Source organism: Phocoena phocoena, chromosome 15 (genome assembly GCF_963924675.1).
Source record: "Phocoena phocoena chromosome 15, mPhoPho1.1, whole genome shotgun sequence".
NCBI lineage: Eukaryota > Metazoa > Chordata > Mammalia > Artiodactyla > Phocoenidae > Phocoena > Phocoena phocoena.
The window spans coordinates 66,104,129-66,118,587 of NC_089233.1; the positions used below are offsets into that span (position 1 = coordinate 66,104,129).

Sequence of the window (14,459 nt, forward strand, 5' to 3'; positions counted from 1 at the left end):
ATTCCAAAAGAGTACCTCAGGGTCCAGGAGTCATTGATAAAATCTAAGAAAGGTGTCACGCCCAAAATGAATGTATAGGTATCTCCCACTTTAAAACTCAATATGTCGGGGCTTCCCTGGTGGCGCAGTGGTTAAGAATCCGCCTGCCAATGCAGGGGACATGGGTTCGAGCCCTGGTCTGAAAAGATCCCACATGCCACGGAGCAACTGGGCCCATGCTCCACAACTGCTGAGCCTGCGCTTTAGAACCCACGAGCCACAACTACTGGGGCCTGTGCACCTAGAGCCTGTGCTCCGCAACAAAGAGTAACCCCCGCTCACCGCAACTGGAGAAAACCCGCACGCAGCAATGAAGACCCAACACAGCCAAAAATAAAATAAGTAAATTTAAAAAAGAACCTCAATATGCCAAAATCTAAATTTAATAGCTAATATTTTTAGGTACTTAAAAAATTATGAGATGATTCAGTGATTTCCAAAAGGATCTATTTCTGGTTCTCCTTTTTTTTTTTTTTTTTTTGCGGTACGCGGGCCTCTCACTGTTTTGGCCTCTCCCGTTGCGGAGCACAGGCTCTGGACGCACAGGCTTAGCGGCCATGGCTCACGGGCCCAGCCGCTCTGTGGCATGTGGGATCTTCCCGGACCAGGGCACAAACCCGCGTCCCCTGCATCGGCAGGCAGACTCTCAACCACTGTGCCACCAGGGAAGCCCTTCTGGTTCTCTTAATAGCAGTTTCTTTATTGGTTTTGGGTGTGAGTTTTGGTCAACGACTACGAAGCTAGGAGTTGGGAGAGTGTTAGAGAGGCAGAGCGCACTGCAGCACATTACTTTAAACTGGGAACTAAACTGAGGAAAAAACGTTTCTGAAACTTTAGTGTAGATTTTTTTGGGGGGGGGGTGAATGATTCTGTTTTCAAAAATTCACTTTATTTACCTTTGTAGGTATTATTCCACTGTATGAAGTAAGAATATTCTGTATGGTCTGCTAGTTTTTTTATGCTTCCTCTGAGCGAGGTTACTAAATTCTTGTTGCTGTATCGGGATTCCAGGTACCTGTCTGATACCCTTCTCAGTAGCTAGTGAGGACTAGATACAGTAATGTATAATATAAGAAACACAAAGCAGTGACTATTGCTAATTAACAACCATTCTTATGGGTGTACAAAAATAGGCTATAAGTTGAATTTGACGTATGGACCATAGTTTGCTGACCCCCGGTGTAGGGAAAAGATTGAGGGGCACTGCCACTGACTCAGGGTTTGACCTTGAACAAGTTCTTTAAACTTCTAAATGTTATCTTACCTGTACAACAGAAGAGAAGGACGAAATAAATATTAAACAATATTCATTTAGTATTGTTGCTACTCCCTGCCATACAGTATGCTCAAGAAATATTTGTTGAATGAGTGAGTCTTTAATACCTCAAGTTGAACTTCCTGTGCTAGATGTGAGACACACAGAGTGATGATACAAAGTAGCATGTGATGTACACCCTTAACCCTCATTCTAATGGGGGAGATAAAGTATTTACTGTATAGTTAATCCAGAAAGGTGAGGGGCAGAATGGCATGTAAGAGCCACGGGAAAGAAGTAGTGATTAGTGAATAAGAAATCCCTTTGGACTGAAATTGTTGCATTTGTCTCTTTACCCCAGGAAGAACCATTGGATGAAAGCTCAGTGAAGAAGATGATCCTTACATTTGAAAAAAGATCATACAAAAACCAAGAGTTGCGGATCAAGTTTCCAGACAATCCAGAGAAGTAAGTCTCTGTTTTGCTGTTTTTGCCCTTTCTCCTCTGAGATGTTTTGTTTGCTATTTTGTTTTGCTCTTTGTGTATTTTGTGTTCCCAGGATGACCCACATGTTTGGGAAATCACTAAAAGTACTCACAGGACTCGGAGTCAGTGGTACTCAAGGATACACAATATGATCAGCAAGGGAAAAAGACACATCAGGCAGTTTGGAGAAATTCATGTACAGGCTTCCTGTGTTTTCTCCCTTCCACTGGGAGGGGTCAACAGACCTGCTCCTTTTTCCAGCAGTGAAATACATCATCACATGTGCAGTGTTTCTGTTAGGAAAGCCCGTTTGAGACTCTGAGACCAGGGTATTTATTGAAGACAGATCATAGCATTCTCTGCCAGCAACAGCTACCAAAATTCCAGACTCACAGAAGGAAAGCAGATGTTCAGTGCCCCAGATGGGCAAAGCAACTTTATCACTTAGGAATCGTTTCAAAAGCCAGGTTCCCAGCTGCCAGCCTAGGACCAGGCCCTTCTAAGGATCAGGCCTGTTATGTTAACTCTTTTTTGCATTACTCTTCTCAAGGCCCCAGGAAGACTGACCATGGCTGCCATTAGTGATAGCTTTACTGTTGAGAAATGTCAAAGGCTTTGGGGTTAGACAAATATGGGTGTGACTCCCACATGACCTTGAGTAAGTCATTTCTCCTTTCTTAGCCTCAGGTGTCTCATCTGTATAAAGAAATAGTACCTTCCTCACAGGGTGGTTGTGAAGAATAAGTGAGAATAATGGCAAGTGTTTAGCTCAGTATCTGGCACATAGTAAGTGCTCATGAAATGATAGTTAATATGGTTGTTACTACACCAGCTCCTCAGTGCGCTGTGAAGTGCTATAATGAGGAGTCTGATAACTTTGCATCAGTTTTGAATCCTAAGTAAATGGATTTTCATATTTATACAGATTTTAATGTCCTAAATCTCTCTTTTCCTCCCTCCCTCCCTCCTAGGACATACACTTTTAATGAATCTTAATATGCCTAAGGTCCCTAGGCAATTAGGAGTTGAATAGTATAGTCTTTGCACTCAAGTTTAAAGGTTACTAGGGAGACTGCCTATAAATGCATGGTAGAAGGAAGTATACTTTAAAAGAAATATAAGCAAAGTACTGTGGGAGCAAAGAGGAAGAAGCAGTGAATACCAAGTCGGGGGCTATTGAAGGCTTCACAGAAGAGGTGGTATTTGAGCTGGGCCTTGAAGAATGATTTTGATTTTAGTTAGGCAGAAAACATGGAAAGGCATGCCAGGCAATGTGACTAGCAGGAACAAAGGCACAGAGGTATCAGAGGGCATCCTGTTGTCATGGCAACTTGGTAAGGCTAATGTGGTCCACTACGTTCTCTCTGTACCGTGGATGAGGAGGTGGAGAGGGGAGAACCCGGTTACTGGACTTGGGCCACAGCCCCCTTTGACAGTAGGAGTAGCTAGATCAGAGCTCAGCTTTCCCCACACCAGAGTCCTGTCAGTTTTTGTGCTGACCTCTGTCATGCAGCAGTAATTGCATTTGTCATACTGCTCTGTGTGTGTGTGTGTGTGTGTGTGTGTGTGTGTGTGTGTGTGTGTGTTTGATTATATAAGTAATACATGAATAGATTGTTATCGTAAAAAATACCAATAGTGCATAGTAGAATGAAAAATGAAAGCTGTCCTTCACTGCACTGATCCCCTTTCCGTTCCTCTACTTAGAGATAGCGCCTGTGAACACTTCTGTAAGTATCCTTTTTGATTGTTTTCTGTACACTTATTTACATATATATAAATATGCAAATATTTTTCTCCTACCTAAATCATACTGTACATACTCTGCACCTTGATTTTTTTGGTCACATAACGGAAGATCTTTCAATGTTGGTGCATGCATATTTACCTTATATTTTGTGCCCGCTGCATAGCATTTCATGGTTTGGAGATACCATGATTTATTTATTATGTTTCTATAGATGGACATTTGGTTATTTTAAATATTGGCTTTTATGAACAATGCTGTAGTGAACCTCTGTGTACATGTGTCTTAGTGTACATGTATTTCTATAGGATACACATCTAAATGTTGAATTCCCAGATTGAAGGCCACGTGCATTTTAAACTTTGATAGCTACTGCCAAATTCCCCACCATATCCTTTAGTTCTGTCACCAGCAGGTCTCTTTCCCTACGTTCTTGCCCACAATGAATCTGATCTCTCAACATCTTTGCCATTTGTTTTATTGTTATTTCTTTACTCAGCAGTCTTCCTGCATTAGACTCTGTGTTCCTTTTAGTTGGTGTGTATTGTTTGTCTCTGTAGTACCTAGCACGGTACCTGCCATACTGTAGGCACTCAGTAAACAAGAGAGATCTTATATAGTTGATGTCATATTTACTACATCCCTATTGCTTGGAACCCGAGGATACATTATGAGGCAGCTATGCCACAGGTTGATGACACTGGAAATTTAAGAAATCCAATTTACTTCTTGGAATGGCAGTATTACCTTTGCCCGCTTAGTAGGTATACTTGTCATTTTAGAGCAGCGAGTTTCTGCAGCTTATGTTCACCATCTACATCTTAGGTACGACAGATGCTGTATTGTTACAATTCATGAACTGGTTTTAAGAAAACGTTGTTTTATTTAAAAATATCAACAGTGTTTTCCATTCACACAAAATTTATATACTATTTTAGTTTTAAAATCTAAACATTTGAAAATTGAAATTATACATAAAGAACATTTTTTTTTTTTTACATCGAAAAGCAGTTAGGAAACTACATTGTGTTTTAACCTTGAGTTCTTGAATTCTTACTGGTGCAGTGTCTTTTATAATTCTCTAGACCAGCAAGGTGCAATTAAAATGAAAATTGCTAGAGCATATTTGAATGAAACTTTCCGGTTGAGATCAGAAACATTCAAATTTATTTTCCCATATATGCAATTGTCATTTTGATTGCATACCAAAAAATGCCTCTCTTCATTTGGCTGCATTTCAGATTCAATTGACACTTCTCTTAGGCAGCCTCTACTTTGCACTGTGTGATCTTTCTCCCAAACATCACATCTGGTAGAGTGTGCTGTTTCCCTAGTAAGTCCTTTAGTAGTTTTTCTCTTCATTTTTGCAGGGGCAGACTTATTTAGTTTAGTGGTCCTCAAATTTTTTAGTCTCGGGATCCCTTTGCACCCTTAAATTATTGAGTACCCCAAAGTACTTATCTAAGAAAATTCTAGAATATTCAAGTACACATTTCATTAGCCGTTAGGGCAGTGGTATCATCACATTGTTGTATAGTTGTCTGAGAAACTCCACCATACACTCCCGAGAGAATGAGAGTGAAAAAGGCAAATAGTGTTTTGGAGTTGTTGTCAAAATAGTTTTGATCTTATAAACCCCTGAAAGGATCTCCAGCCACCCCCTGCAGTCCCAGGGCCACACTTTGAGAACTGCTGATTTAGCCAGGTGAAGGAAGCATCATGTTGTGTGTGCACTTACAGCTGGTTTTGTGATTGCAGGAGGACTCGTTGGTTTCTGTTGTTCTTATAGTGGTTTTGAACATTGCTGATCACTTGCTAAAATTCACTTTTGTGGTTGAGGGAGAACATCCTGCTGGTCTGAAGCAAATGTACGTGGGCAAGCTAGCAGAATATTCTCCATCCTACCAGATGGAATCAGTGACCCCATCTCAGCCTGGGTTACTGTTTTAATGTGTTGCTCTATTGCTTTCCCGTTGACCTCTAGCTTGATCCTCTCCCCCCAGCTGTGAGTCATCTGTTGCTGAAGGTGTACCTAATCCCTAGGCAGCCGTCTGCAAATACTGTAGTGTGTGATTTTAAATGAGTAGGCTTGTACTTTTGTCAGCAAAAAGAGAATTTTCTTTGTTACAGTGTAGCAAACTTGAGGGTATCTAGATTCATTGACTGTCTACTACATGCCAACACTTGTTAGGCGTTTTATTATCTCTTTTAATCCTCACTATAATTCAGATAGGAAGATCAAGGAAGTTGAGTTTTAGAGATAGGTTAGTTAATATTCTGTCTCCCTTGACAAGGCTGGAGCCCAGTGCTCTGTGTTCCAATGGCAATTTTCTTGGGCAACGCTGGATATCCTTACAATGAATTGTATGTAATAGATTATTTATATTTGTGCTAGGCTAGGAGTTCGGTGAGGACGGCAACTGGGATTATTTTGCTATCTGTTATATCCTCAGTACCTAGCACAGTGACTGGCACCTAGTATGTGCCCATAAATACTTATTGACACACTGCTAATGGTTACACAGCCAGTAAATAATGTTGCTGGGGTGTAACCCAGGTCAATTTCATTCCTAGGTCCAGGCATTTCCCACTATATCTCGTTACTCATGTCACATGGGACCCCAGTGGTATTTTTATGCTGTTTCCCTGCTCACAGTTGACTTTCTGCTCGTTTTGTTGTGATAATTTTCTGACTTTCTAAACTTAAAGATAGTTGATTAAGATTGCATATTTGGAAGAAGGATTTTGAAGTTGGAAGGGACTGAAAGGTACAGTCCGTTTCCCCCTTCTCTTCATTGATTTTTTTATATCACCTTTTATTAATTACCCCCAGTGACAAGGATCTAACTTCCCAGAGAAACCTGTTTCATCATTTGGCAGCTCTGACTCTTAAGATTTCAACTCCGAATGAAAAAGAATTTCAACAAATCCTCCTGTGAGAGGATATCTAGACTCCTTATAACCTCAGTTGCTTCCCCAAATTAGTGTCCATATCCCTTCTAAAGTATGGTTCCCATAACAGATGTCACAGACTTTTATGGTCATCTAATCAGCATAACTATCTTGTTTTCTTTTAAGCAGCCTAAAACCATAACAGCATTTGTGGCAGCTACTTTCCTCTGCTCCTTCATTTGGAAGGCATCTGCTGAACTTCTGCAGTGGACCAGGGAGTGTGCCCAGTGCTAGGTGTCCAGAGATGACTGAGAAATAGTCTCTGTCCTGGCAGAACTGTTTGGTGGTCTGATTTGTATTGTGGTTACAGTTGAGTAAAACCATCAGGTCCTTTCTACACATGTCCTCTTACTACACTGTGTCTTTCCTGCCCCATGTATTTGTACTTGACTTTTTGGTTCAATGCGTTCTCCACGTAGACCCTAGGTAATTTTTCTCCTGTTAGATTTGGCCCATCATCATTGCCTGTCAGAAACTTTTTGAATTGATTCTGTCAGCTGCTGTGTTCACTATAAGCTTTGTGTTATATGACATTTGTTAAGTTTGCCTTTTATATATCTTCACCCAAGTTGTTGATCAAAACATAACAATAAAATAATATAGTTGATCTAAACAGACCTAAGGAGGGAGCCCTGCAGGATACCACCAGAAGCTTCTCTCCAGGCTGACATTCATTCACTAATTATCACTCAAGTCCCCAAATCTCTTCCTTGTATGCAAGATGATTTTGTTTATTACTAGTTAGTGCCCAGTCTCCCTTGCTAATTCTTCCCAGTGAGCTGCAAAAATCTTTTGTCAAGTTACTCTCAAGAAATCAGGTTTTTTGTTTTGTTTTGTTTTAAACTACCCATGTAAGGCAAATAAGCCTTAGAGGTTTGCTGAGCCCATTAGATTCAAAGATTAAACAGATCTACTGCCCCGTGGAATATCTGAAGTCTGCACCAGCCCTTCCATGTCATGATTCTGATTGGGTTTCCACACTTTAGGTGATGGGGAACTAGTGATTTAAAAGGTAATCTGTTTGTAAGCACTGTGGAAGGAGACTTTAAAAAAAAAGTGGTATGGGGGGGGGGGTCTGACAAAAATAATTTTGAAGTTTACTTGGAATAATAAGCAGGTGAGAATAGACAAGGAAGCATTCAAAAAGAAAGCTAACATAGGAGTGTTTTGCAGTAACAGATATAAAATATATTGTAACACTATGAAAGTATGGTCCTGGCTCAGGAATTTGCAGACAAATCAATGAAATGGAGTGAAAAGCCCATGAACAGATTAGAGTACACGTTAAAATTTAGTGTATGATAGAGGTGGCATTTCTTCAAATTTGTGGAAAAGAGATAGATTATAGTATTGGAGCAATTGGCCAGACATTTGCAGAGTATAAAGTTAGATCTTTGCCCTATATTATACACTGAAATAAATTTTAGTTTTATTACTCCTAAACATTTAAAAATGTATAAACATAAAAGTACACCATATATCTGATCTTAGCATAGAAAAAACCTTGCTCAGCATACAGGTAAAATAGAGTTCATAAGGCAAAGGTAATTAAAAGCCTTTATGTCAAAAAGCACAATGTACAAGTTAAAGGACAAATATTTTTCTCTGGGTTTTTTTTTTTTTTTGCAATGTATCACAGAGATTAATTTCATTAACATATAAAGTGCTTATAAATCAATAATAAAATGAACACCCTGACATAAAAATGGGCAAAGAAGAAATACAAATAGCTAGTAAACATTAACAAAATTTTTACCATGGTGGTATCAGAAAAGCAAAACTTAAAAAAGTTACATTTCCCATCTCAATTAGGAGATTTTAAGTAGATAATACTTTTTTTGAAGAGGGTGAGGGGAAACAGGGAGTTCATACACTACTGGTGCCTTTCTGGCAGAATATATCAAAACCTGTTAAATTATGCATACTCTTTGACTTGGTACTTTCCTTCCTGGGAATTATCCTCACACGATAGTTATGAATACATGCATCTTAGTGCCATTTGTTATAAAGGAAAAAATTGGAAACCATCTGAATGTCTGACAAAGGGGGATTGGTAAAATAAATTATGGAGTATCTATACAAGGAAACACCATGTAGCTTTTTAAAATGTATTATTTAGAATAGGACTTTCAGATAGGCCTAATCTGTTCCCTCTCCATGATTGATTGGTAGTCTTTTCTTGGAACACTATGTTGAGAAGGATTCTGAAGCCATGTCTGGGCTCAGCGGGGGAGATGCTGTGCTCAGTGAGGGATTTTGCCAAGGGAGAAGAAGGACTGACAGCCCTATTGGATACTGGCTTTTCCTGCTGTAGAAGAATGTTTAATGATAAGAGGAATTGTTCAGACTATGTTAACAACAACAGCAAAAATTGTATATAGAACTGTATACTGTGTAGGCTACTTTTAGGCAGGGGGAAGGCTATGAGTTGAGAAAAATTACTTAAACATACCAGAGTATTATCAATGGTTATTTCTGGTTAATAAGATTATAGATGATTTCGGTTTACTTTTTGAGGGCTCTTCTTTCCTTTTCCCAGTTTTCTACAAAAAGTGGTGTTTTATAATCAGAAAAAACTACATAAATGTTATGATTAAAAATGGTAATGGAGAAAAACAGTGGTAAGATATTGTCTAAATTATGGACATGTTTTAAAAAATTACAGTGTCCAGATTTTGTTCTTACAGAATCTCCAGAGTTCTGGAGATTTGCCCAGCTCCTCAGCATCTGGAGGTTCAGGAGTCCCTGCTTATGTTCCTTTTCTTTGTGGCCTCAATTCAGTTAAGCAGGCATCTGTGGATACATAGAGACAAAAGATGTAATTCCTGTCTTTAAGAAGCTTACATTCTGGAAGGGAAGATAGACATATTATATGTGTTAGTAGTAGTAATAGAAATGAGAGCAAATGTATAGTGCTTTTTGCATGTCAGACATTTTTTAAGTGCTTTATGTGTATTTGTTCATTTACTTTTTACAGTAGCCTATGAGATAGGTAACTTTATTAGCACATTTATTATACAGATGAAGAAACTGAGGCAAAGAGAGGCTAAGTAAGTGGCGAAGTGAGGTTCAGAGCCAGGCAGTCTGGCTCCAGAGTGTGTTTAACCACTGATTCCTCTCCGCCAGTTATTTTTTCAGTTGCTTTACATGGATTAGCTTATTTCCTTTTCAGAACAAACCTTCCTGTCTTGTTCATCAAAGGCTTAGCGGGCATTTCTTCTATGTCAAACACTGGGGGAGGGCATGCAGAGGTGAATGCAAAGCAGTTCTGTTCTTTGTGCCTGGGCATAGGTTTGCAGAAAGGTGCAGGTGTGGAAATGTGAGTGAAGTATCATGCTACTTAAGGTATGGTGGTGATTACAGGATGCCAGACTTTACTTTGGGATCTTTCTCTTAATCAGCTCATTGGAAGGGGTGTGGGGGAGGGGAAGGTTTTTCTGGATGGCAGCGGAATCTCTGTCCTTTCCTTTAGGTAAGGGGAATAATTGGCTCTTGATCTGAAGTGGTAGGTAAGAGAAGCCCTTTTTGGATCAGTAGGATAACTATGTTCAGGACAGCAGAGTGAATTGCCATTCCAAGGGGTTATGGTAGCTAATCCACAGGACTGGTGGGCAGTTAGAGCATCTGATGCTGCAAAATGCTTTCGAAGCCTGTAAAAGGCAACTTGTGACTGCAAGAGTAAGGGGAACCCTGTAGTGAGATCTGAATCCGAGATTGATTTTTGTAATGAGGAAATCGATCTCCCAAGGAAATTGTGTGACAGTATGATTTTTGGACGAGCATACTTCTTGGTTGGTCTGTTGTAGACATTTTGACAGATTGTCTCTCTGTCTGGATTATGTTGCTGTTTGCTCCTCAGTACTGATTGTACCCCTTCCCTTTCAATAATGCTGTCTTGTTTTCCCTTCCTAGGTTTATGGAATCTGAGCTGGACCTAAATGACATCATTCAGGAGATGCACGTGGTGGCCACCATGCCAGACCTGTACCACCTTCTGGTAGAGCTGAATGCTGTTCAGTCTCTCCTCGGGTTGCTTGGACATGATAATACAGATATCCTTTCAGATCTGTCCTCAGTAGGAAGGCAGACGTGGTGGGGGAATGCTGTTTACTCTCTTCTCCTGTCTGTCTCTGCTGATGTCTGCTGTCACGTTTGGTTTTCTATTTCCATTTTAATTTTCTCCCATCTTGAATCACACGCTGCTCTTTACTCATTCGAAAGTCTGGTTTTTATCTATTAATAAATCTTGGGCAGCCCTTAGCTGTCCTACTTGCTCTTATTAGTGTTAGAATTCATCGTGATGTATCCTGTTCATACATTAACAGCATTAATTTTTCAGGATCTTGATTTGGGGGCCCATTATATAGGCAAAACCAGACAGGATTTACATCTGTTGCTCTAGACATCATTTTGCTAACAGATGGCCCAGTGGAGTTGAACCCTCCTCTAGTCTCACATTTGAATGTCCAGGAAGACAGGGATTTTTATCTACTTTGTGTACTGCAATATTCCCAATTCCTTAGAAGAGGCTGGGTGCACAATAACATTTAGTATTTGTTGACAGCGTTAGACCTAAACAGACAGTCTAAGTTTGATTCCCTGTATGAAATTCGGTGCCCCTCCAGCCCTTAGTATTCTCATCTGCAAAAGTAGATGAGTTATGTCACTGGGACGTAACCAGACCTGGATGCCTTAAGGTCTAACAGCCTTAAGGGCATAGAACATTAAATTACCGAAGGATCTAAAAATTGTGAATTCAGTTGCCACCTTGTTTTCAAGACTTAAATGCTATAGACTCTTCTGTGGGAATGATACTGTGTATATTCGTGGATGGCATTTACTGGAAAAAATATAAACATTCATATATATATATATATATATATATAAACTTTTGCCTTTCAGTGTTGCTGAGAGGATCAAAGGAGTTCATGTAAGTGCTAAGCAGTTTCTGATACATAGTTTCAGAAATGTTAAACGTTACTTTTAACTGAAGCTGAATCATGACTTAAAACCTTTTTATACTTTGTCTTTGCTATCAGATATGAAACAGCTTTAGTGGAAAAGGTTTTTGATGTACCTGTGGTTGGGGTTACGGTCATTAAAGCAAATTCTCTTCCAATAGTTTTTCTGTTTGAATACAGATTTCCGAAGGTAAGAGACAAATGTAGTTAGTCTGCTTGAGTGATATTCATGGGAAATCTGCTGCTGCTTCATGTTATTTTCATCTTTCTGGTAATCTCTCTCCTGAGAGCATGTCTGACTAGGTTCTTTCCTGCCTGATAATTCTCATAGGAATAAATCAGTGAATAATCTTAATGCAGGCTTCTTGAAGGGTGATCTTTTAAGCCATTTCTGATAATTCATAGAATGTTAGACAGTATTGAGAATTTCTGTCAGTCCCTAGATTGATGAGTATATTCCCCATACACATCACCGGGAGGTTCTGGGTTGTACGAGGACCCTAGTCAATTAGCTTGTCTCTGGGTGAGCTTGGTATGGGTCTCATGAATTCATTTGGTAGACACGGCTTTGAGTGCTTATCAGGCACTGTGCTAGACCCCCAGGAACCATAGGCTGCACTGATGCTCAAGCAGTATCCGTCAGTAAACATATTGAGTATCTAGCATACAAATAGCCCTATTCAAGGTACTAACTGGTCCTCACAGAGTTAGTAACCAAGAGTTCTAATTGTGACTTCACATTTCAATTCACCTAAGAATGGTAGATTTTCAGAATCCAAACAGACCTTAGAGTTGACTTAGTCCAGGGCCTTATTTGTTTAGTTAGTAACAAGTCTAAGGTCTAGATGTTGGACCACTAGCTGTTGAGGTTGAGGCTGGCACTCCAGGCCCCTGATTTCCAGTCCAGTGTCATTTCTAATGCACCTTGAGTCTTTTCCCTGTAGGATTTACTACATCCCTGACAGAGTTGTATAGTCACCTGTTTACCTTGTGTATTAATACAGCAATCACCTATTTTGTTTCTGGAAACACAACTCTTATTCTTCTTTTATTCTTGCTAACTCAAAATAATAGTGGCAGCTTTCTGAAGATGCTGACACTTTGCTGATTCACCAACCTGGTTCCTGCTGGGGAGAAGACTGATACAAGATGTGTGCTTGACATCGGGATGTTTGGGAAAGACAATGGCACAGATGTTCCAAGTTGTTACGTTCTGGTCTTTAAGAAGGGAAAAAAATAAGTCCCTCCTATAATAACTTTGACAGACTGCCATTTCCCTCCTGTTTTCTGAGAGCTAAACTGTTTTTTCCCCTTCTTGTCTGCTAACCTTCACCCTGCTGCCCTAATGATATTTTTTTAAATCTAATTTTTAAATTATGCCCTACATCAAGTTTAAAGTGCATTTGAAATTTTAAAAATTACCTCATTTTAATTAGATGCAGCAATTAGGGTAAATGTCATCCTCCTCAAAGTACTGTTTTTCTTGAAAGTGGTTTCAAGAAAGGGTAGGCCCTCTTGACTTGCATCTAACATATCCTCTATCAGTTGGAATGTTGATCTCCCAGTAGCATTGCACTCTGCTTCTTGTCGTATCTGTGATCTATAATGGAAATTTTTCTTCGGGAAACGGTTGTTAACAATTTACTGTTGTACAGCTGTAACTGCCTGAAACACCTTACCATGAATAAACAATTTCGTGGCAGTCAGGACTTAAATTTTTAATTTTTTTTAACTCTTCATTTATCAACCAAGACCATACATGGCTGGTTATGGTCCCAGCAAGCACAGGTCATCTTTGCTTTGTCCTTCTCTGAGAAAACATAAACTATAGGGACTTTAATTGGATCAGAGGCTGGTTTGTTGTAACCTTAAGAGGCAGAGGATGTGAGAAAACAGCTTGTGCCTCATCCTTTCAACCGTGAGAAGCAGCTTCAGAGTTTATTCTGGCGCTCTGCATCACTGCTGCTGGTGAGGGCTTGTCAGCGCTTCTGTGCCTCATCTCCCCCCTTGAGAGGCTGGAGCTCAGCCATCAGTTGGCTGTGGAGAGGAATTCTGGTCCGTGAAGAGCACCTCTGGGGGTGAGGGGCAGAGAGGGAGGGGCACACCCCTCACATGGATTGAAGAGTCACTCTGAATGCATTAGGAGGGAACACAAGGTGGGATTCAACAGCTGCTGCCTTTTAGAAATATTGCTTTTTAAAACAATTTTTCCTTTAAAATAAATCACTTAAACATGTTCAGAGCCCTTTTTTCTGTGACCCTTTTGGAGTGTTTCTTCAGAAAAATAAAATCAAAGGTACATTTAAAGGTTTTTTATTTTATTTATTTATTTATTATAAATTAATTTATTTTTATTTTTGGCTGTGTTGTGTCTTCATTGCTGCACGCAGGCTTTCTCTAGTTGCAGTGAGGGGGGACTACCCTTCGTTGCGGTGCGCGGGCTCCTCATTCGGTGTGCGAGCTCCTCATTGCGGTGGCTTCTCTTGTTGTGGAGCACGGGCTCTAGGCACACGGGCTTCAATAGTTGTGGCACGTGGGCTCAGTAGCTGTGGCTTGTGGGCTCTAGAGCGCAGGCTCAGTAGTTGTGGCGCACAGGCTTAGTTGCTCCGTGGCACATGGTATCTTCCCGGACCAGGGCTCGAACCCGTGTCCCCTGCATTGGCAGGTGGATTCTTAACCACTGTGCCACCAGGGAAGCCCTATTTATTTATTTAGGCTGCGTTCAGTCTTCATTGCCGCTCATGGGCTTTCTCTAGCTGTGGCGAGCGGGGGCTACTCTTCGTTGCAGTGCGCGGGCTTCTCATTGCAGTGGCTTCTCTTGTTGCGGAGCAGGGGTTCTAGGCTTGCAGGCTTTAGTAGTTGTGGCATGAGGGCTCAGTAGTGGTGGCGCACGGGCTTAGTTGCACCGCGGCATCTGGGATCTTCCTGGACCAGGGCTCGAACCCATGTCCCCTACATTGGCAGGCGGATTCTTAACCAGTGCGCCACCAGGGAAGTCCCTAAAGATATTTTCTTAAGG

General features: G+C 40.5%; 1 protein-coding gene across 1 annotated transcript in view; it reads left to right on the forward strand.

Moving 5' to 3' along the window:
• The window catches only part of CTNNBL1 (catenin beta like 1), a 169,071-nt gene that overhangs the window by 31,980 nt on the left and 122,632 nt on the right, over positions 1-14,459 (forward strand). The window contains exons 3-4 of the mRNA XM_065892012.1: positions 1,656-1,762; positions 10,392-10,531. Coding sequence (XP_065748084.1) covers positions 1,656-1,762; positions 10,392-10,531 — 247 coding nt within the window. The remainder of the gene's footprint in view (positions 1-1,655; positions 1,763-10,391; positions 10,532-14,459) is intronic.